Here is a 6,976-nt window from a genome sequence, read left to right on the forward strand (position 1 = left end):
ATGCATTGGGTTCAAAGGTAACTCCTCCGTGTTTGCTATTTTTCAGAAATACACTGTGCCAGATTGATAGCTACCGTAAGTCGAAGTCTGATTATCCATGTGATTATCCAGCCACAGATTGGCACTATATACTAACTATTCTACCAGACACAAGGTCCTACAGCTGTACTATCTATCTTGTATTATAGTCGAGTGCCTAGCTAACCCATAACAAGCCTATAACTAGTTGGATATGAAAGGCAAGGAGTAAATTGTAGATAGCCCGTGTGTGCGTTGCATTCATACTTGGATTCTGCCTCTTTATCGGTATAATCACGAACGATGGATTCCAAGAACACAAGTGGACAAAAAGGTAAGCAAACTTTATTAATGGAATATTTCCTTATCTACTATATATCCAAAGATTCTTTTTGTCTTTGTTGCTAGAGCCGATGCTGACACACATTATCAGGTGTTATTATAACATCGTGAATTAATTAAGCACTTCACATCGGTTTGAAGTCGAAAGTTGTGTAAGTAAAGATCAAATAGCGTACACCCTTCTCCGAATGTCTGACGTCATATCGACGATAACTGCATTCATTTTTAATCAAGTCCCTCCGATCCAGTGTCTCAAAGGAACCTGTGAGACTGTCTGTATCAGTAGCTCTCCGACCTGTAGAAAGATGGTCAAGCGGATCGTTCAAACATGACGGTATACTTAATTATTGCGATTAATGACGAAAGGACTGCATTAGCATCATTTTATTTGCATTTCGTAGGTTCCTCTTCAACTGGATTTTGTATTAGACAATGCGTGATATAGCGGAGACATACTCAATACATGACGAACTTTGAAACCCTGCAAGCGACTATTGGAGTGGCTTGTTCTTTGTTGTTTTGTGCGTGCATCTACAGCATATCATGCGTTTACCAAATGGGGTTCATTATCCACATTTTGAATGTCAGATGTCGAATCTAGTGAAAAACGTCGTTGCCCAAGGATGCCAAATCGAAAAGGCTACTTGATGGTAATGGATATGTAATACATCTGAACTAGATTATCATTCAGCAGCGCTATTCATATCGCATTTATTACCACCAGACTGTGCCGAAAAACGAACACAACAACAAAAATGAAAATCGGTGACACCCTTCACTGATTCATGTGTTAGATCGTTTTGATTTATTGCTCTCTACTTGTTAAAGCTTTCTCTTGTATCGTTTTGTTTTCATATATTTTACAACAGCTTACGCATCGTTGATGATGTAGCTGGTATTTCATAATGCAGAGTAACTATTCTGCTAACGTATTTAAGCAACAATCTCTGCTGAAGTTTATGCTATAACAACAGCAGGGACAAAGTGTATGTTCGAGACTGCACGAACAACGCCCTCTCACATGAGAAACCAATCAGGTGGTCAAATTGAACTCAACTGATTAAAAAATAAGACTAATACAGTTGTCCGTCAATAGGCATACAACGTGATGAGCTCAGTACCATCAACATTTAAAAAATACCTAGCTTCGATGGTTATTCAGGTGATGTTAAGATTGATTATTGATTAACATATCTAGGGTTTCTTTTTCTACCGGCTGCCAAAGATTAAATCAAAAACAAGTCACATGATAAAAAGAGAAATTATTATCAATTTCCTGTGTTACATATATATCCAGCTGGAGCAGAATATACTTTAGAAGACAAAAAGTCTCCCCAGCCACCGGCAGTATTCTCCACCGCTCCGAAAGACGATGATCCACCCGATGATGACGAAATGGCGCTACCGGCACTGCTGTTCGACAGCACAAAGATCTACAAGAACCTTCTCCTGATCAGCGGCGCATTCCTCTTCGTCTTCACCGCCTTCCAAGCCCTGTCCAACCTCCAGAGCAGCATCAACTGCGACGAAGGGCTGGGCCTGGCCTCACTGAGCACCATCTATGCCACGCTGATTTTGTCAGGTGAGTCAAATTCGAGATCTGGGCGTTGTAGCATTATTCTCGCCCGATTTGCGCCATGATTTCTTCTTTGTTATAAGCTTTGAAAGCTGAGAAATGCACGATTAGCCTTTACCTAGGCCATGTTCGTCTTGTCAGGTTGAACAACAGGTAAGTCGATCATCAGATCTTTTCAAGCATTATATCTGGTCAATTAAAGACTCACGAATCAAGTCTGTTTTGTGATGAGCAGTTACTGAATGATCCGCACACACGTTAATTTTCTGTCAATTGGATTCTTGGATTATTAAAAAACAGTATGTATAATGATTAACTGATAATCCTCATCCAGTAGCTAGACAACGAACGAATCTTACCGCAAACAAAGAACTCTGAAAGTTGCCGACTATGATGAGGGTACAGGATTTCCAAGTATATTTTGTGTTTTCAAACAGTTTTATGCAGTTGGTTTAGCTTATGGTTGCTAACTGTCAGTTTTTGGCTGATTGTTCCTTCGAGTGTTGGTTTGTAAAGCTTATGGGGATAAGCGAGCATGACAAAAATTGAAATAAACGATAAGATAGTAAGCAATTAAGTGAATACAAATTGAGGACAAGAAAACTTGAATTGGTAACAATTCAGGTATTTACTACTTTTGTAATTTGTTTGTTTATTTGTTTGATTGTTTGTTTCTGTTAATCAGCCATGTTGGTCCCATCCTTCATAATCCGCCATCTTGGACTGAAATGGACGATTATGGTGAGCATGGTGTGTTACGCCCTCTACACGGTGGCCAACTACTATCCGACCTGGGCGACTCTCATTCCCGCCTCTTTCCTGGTCGGCCTTGGGGCGGCGCCCCTGTGGACAGCCAAGAGCACGTACCTCACCACCATAGCTGCTGCCTATGCAAAGCTGTCAGGTATTTATAGATGCATTGTTATCTTATGGTACAGCTACTGCTGAATGTAACTCACAATTGAAATAATTTTGCAGATCCATTTTCTGCAGAGAATACTTTCTTAAATACCGCTTGAGTGGAAGGCTATATCATCATTATCATTATCATTATCATTATCATTATCATTATCATGATTATTTCTGTTATCATTAGTACAGTTGTTGTTATGATAATAAACATCATTATTTTCATGATAATGATGATTATCATTATCATTATTATTATTGTTATCATTATCATCATCATCATCACCACCACCACCACCACCATCATCATCAAGAGCAGCAGCATTATCTGTATCACGATAGTTTACTTTCTTTTCTTTTTTACTCTTCGATACAGGAGAAACGATCCCTTCTATTGTGAGTCGGTTCTGGGGGATCTTCTTCTTTTTCTTCCAGTCGTCTCAGATCATCGGCAACCTCATTTCCTCGCTTGTCTTTCGTCAAGAGGTCTCGCTGAATGGGACCGACCGCTTTCAGTGCGGTGCAAAAGACTGCTATACAGGTGCACCATAACTTAGCCTTTTCACAAGACTTTTTGACTAAGTTTGAGACTAAATGCAGTACAATGAATATACATATATTTATGTAAATATTCATTGCGTTCCTCCTAACAGGCCACAGCGTATAACATACAAACCGGACGCTAATACCTCGTTCTATTGTCGTATCTCTGCGAAAAGCCAAATGCAATGCTCCCACTATTATGAAGAGGGTGTTCCTATAATCCCGTAATAGAATATTAAATGGATCATATAGCTCTGGGTGAGACCTAACTTCAGGTTTCTTTCATGTTTTTTCTTTTTTTTTTTTTAGATAATGAGAAACATCATATGTAAATGTGAAAGAGCATGTAATTTCAAGAGAAATTCAATGTTTATTTGATAAAAAATGATTACGATATGGCCGAGTTATCCAACACAGTGCGATCCTAATGAAAGGTGGAACCCACCTTTTATTACGATTGCTTTGTTTTCCTTCTTTTTTTTTTTTTTGGATGTCTAAGCCATTCCATAACCGATTAACTTTGAATACCTCTTGATTGTATGAGCTGTACTATTTCATAGTTGGTTTCTTGGTATCTTGCGAAAAGCTAAAACTCCAAACCTCATCATCACCAATACTATACCATCCCTTTAACTTATGATCCAACAAATTCAATGCCATATATGTTTTCTTAACATACGAGGTTTTTCCACCATTTTTGTGGTTGTAATCATTTATTCAGATGTCTTGTCGATGCGCTCACAACCGTCACTTTTTTGGGGGTGGTTGTATTTCTTGTTTTGTCATGTTTGATATAATATGAAATGTTTTTGCTTGTTTGTTTGTTTGTTTGTTTGTTTGTTTGTTTGTTTTGTGTTCTCTGAACGACAACTTTACGGAATTTTGATGAGCAAATCGATATCTAAGTGCAGCAGGTGCATTTAGTTAGTATATCAGAATTATTTGAACACGTATTACCGTGTCAGAAATCTTGGTTTCAGGAGTTTGAGCGTCAGTTATGAACTTATCTGAGTCCTTATTCGAGCAAAGGCATACGGTTTTCAAAATGTAATCTCCAACTTGCGATTAAAAATTCCCATGGGCTGTGTGACTTTACCTGATGTTTAGAAACGGGAGACGACAACGGCACGACTTACTGCGACCCACCAGAACAAAGGTTGACTTACATCCTCCTCAGCATCTACCTGGCATCGGGCATCGTGGCCGTCCTCATCGTCGCCTTCCTCGTCGACCAGGTGAAGGCGAGCAAGCGAATCCGGGAGCAAGGGACGTGCGATCTCTTCTTCGCCACGGTCCGCCTGATGCGGCACCCACGGCTGCTGTTGGTGATACCGGTGACCGTCTTCAGTGGGCTGGAGCAGGCGTTCATCACAGGCGACTTCACGAAGGTAGGTACATTGCAAAAATATTCGAGCGCTGTGGTCTAGTGGTTAAGGGACTGGACTCATAAAGTGGAGAGCCCGAGTTCGATGCCTTAGGTGCGTATATTCCCAAAATGTTTAACGTACCATGTTTCTCTCGACCCAGGTATGTTAATGTGTGCCTACCTCTTATTAAAGTAATGAAAACGGCATCGCCACTTTTTTTTAAAGAGCCATGCACACACTGAAAAAAAGAGACTGCTGCTCTAGGTTTATATACAACTACTAATCTACTACAGTTACAGTCACGTTGTTATCACAAACAGTGTGGAGATTTTATGACCCAACTAGATCTCCGTAATAGGTACGGTTCCAATGTTGCGCCAGTCTTTCCTTGACTTTGAAATAACAAGAAGAGACATATTAAGAAGAGACAGATACACCAAAGCTAGTGGATCAGCAACGCCTAATAAGTGATATCTCCAAGCTACTACATAATTATCACCCCGTTTGACATAAAACATTTGTAGACATCTCAACCGATATCATTTTCTTCAAGAAGGGGTTATAAAAGGCTAAGATATTCAGAGTAATCAATGTCATTTTGAATGCCATGTGAGGGACTTGAAGTTGAACCCTACTGCTGTTGTTGATTACGCTCCATACAGAAAAATATACAAATCAGAACCATTTTCCTTTGACTCATTAATATTTTTCTAATCTTCACATTTCCGTTTCTCAGTCTTACGTAACCTGTACCATTGGCGTTGGCTGGGTCGGTTACGTGATGATATGCTACGGGGTAGCTGACGCCTCCTGTTCATTCCTGATCGGACGGCTGGCGAAGTACACGGGTCAAGTACCGCTCTTCTGTTTTGGCGCCCTCACCAACGCATCGCTTATAGTCGCTCTCGGGGTTTGGCAGCCGAAAAGCAGCGAGTTGGCCGTTTTCTTTATTATCGCGGCGCTATGGGGAGTGGCTGATGCCATCTGGCAAACACAGCTTAATTGTAAGGGCTTTAGCCAACCTGCAAGACAATGGCCAAATGTGTGTCTGTATTTGTTTGTTTGTTTGTTTGTTTGTGTGTGTGTGTGTGTGTGTGTGTGTGTGTGTAATAATTATTCAGCAGCACAAGTGAGAAGGATACATCTGCTTATTTTTGTTGGTACTGTACTCCTTTCATTGTAAAATGATGCTGAAATTGAATGAAATTCAAGTAAAAACATATATAAAAACATATGAAAAATAATGGTTTGTATATTGTAATTGAGGTAAAATCAAAAAAGGAAAACAAATCCCCTTGTTTACAAAAACTCGGAGTATATCACAACATGGTGAATGAGTGATATAAATCGATGACAGTCATTAGTAACAATATTATCGTTATCGCCAGTAATATCAAAATCATTCAGTGTTTCATTTAACCTTTTCTTCATTGTTCCCCCCCCCCCCCCTTCCCTCAATGTCTTCCACATGCAGCTCTGTACGGAATCTTATTCCCAGAGATGCAGGAGCCCGCGTATTCCAACTACCGTCTGTGGGAGTCAGTTGGATTCACCGTGGCTTTCGCCTACAGTAATTTCCTCTGCGTGTGGGTAAAACTCGTCATCCTGGCCTGCGTTCTGGTGGTGTCAATGCTGGGCTACGCCCTGGTAGAAGTGGTGGTCTGGCGAGAGGGAAGAAGTCGAGAGGATAATGATCCTCCGCCGGAGTACTCGATCGACTCGCTGAAGACGTCCCCTATCGAGTAGTCAAGGTGCTGGTGCTCCCCTGCGCCTTATACTGCATTGCTTGTATTTGAAAATTTGGTTGCAAAACGGTTTAAGCGTCCTATTTTCAACATTTTAAAGTATTAAGGTTCATCATAAGATAAGAGCAAAAGAAATCCATTCCAATGATACCTTACTTGTATCATAATAACAAAATATTATTGAAGTTAAAAATGTCTTATATTTTCCTTTTATTTATTCATTTATATACTGAGTACTTATTCATTTTTGCTATTTGATAGGATTATTAGCAAATATTTCTAATTGGCAAACATGAAGTTACGTCGTTTTGCGATCAAATTTTTCATTTCCCTAGAGCACTTTCAAGTGAAGATGGCAACATGTTCTTCGCACGGAGCGTGTCAAATGTAAAATCTTATCATCGTTTCCTTCGACATGGACAAATGATATATGTAAGAAAGGACTAAAAAGAAAAACACTTTTTTTTAGTCTCTAG

General features: G+C 39.8%; 1 protein-coding gene across 1 annotated transcript; it reads left to right on the forward strand.

Annotated features, from left to right (window-relative positions):
* The first annotated feature begins 321 nt into the window (after positions 1 to 321).
* Positions 322 to 6,501, forward strand: LOC139723731 (protein unc-93 homolog A-like). Its single transcript, XM_071634947.1, has 7 exons — positions 322 to 352; positions 1,658 to 1,942; positions 2,622 to 2,840; positions 3,222 to 3,386; positions 4,496 to 4,776; positions 5,492 to 5,759; positions 6,230 to 6,501. Exons 1-7 carry the CDS (start codon positions 322 to 324, stop codon positions 6,499 to 6,501), a joined length of 1,521 nt encoding a protein of 506 aa, XP_071491048.1.
* Positions 6,502 to 6,976: the final 475 nt, after the last annotated feature.

Source organism: Diadema antillarum, unplaced genomic scaffold, assembly GCF_040938485.1.
Source record: "Diadema antillarum isolate AM-2024a unplaced genomic scaffold, OU_Dant_1.0 scf00000198, whole genome shotgun sequence".
Classification (NCBI taxonomy): Eukaryota; Metazoa; Echinodermata; class Echinoidea; order Diadematoida; family Diadematidae; genus Diadema; species Diadema antillarum.

What these genes read in the sequence shown, in the direction of transcription:
- LOC139723731 (XM_071634947.1), top strand. Translation starts at nt 322, where the DNA reads ATGGATTCCAAGAACACAAGTGGACAAAAAG. An exon ending in TCACAGGCGACTTCACGAAG is followed by an intron (nt 4,777 to 5,491) that starts GTAGGTACATTG and finishes TCCGTTTCTCAG; the next exon opens with TCTTACGTAACCTGTACCAT. An exon ending in CTGGCAAACACAGCTTAATT is followed by an intron (nt 5,760 to 6,229) that starts GTAAGGGCTTTA and finishes TTCCACATGCAG; the next exon opens with CTCTGTACGGAATCTTATTC.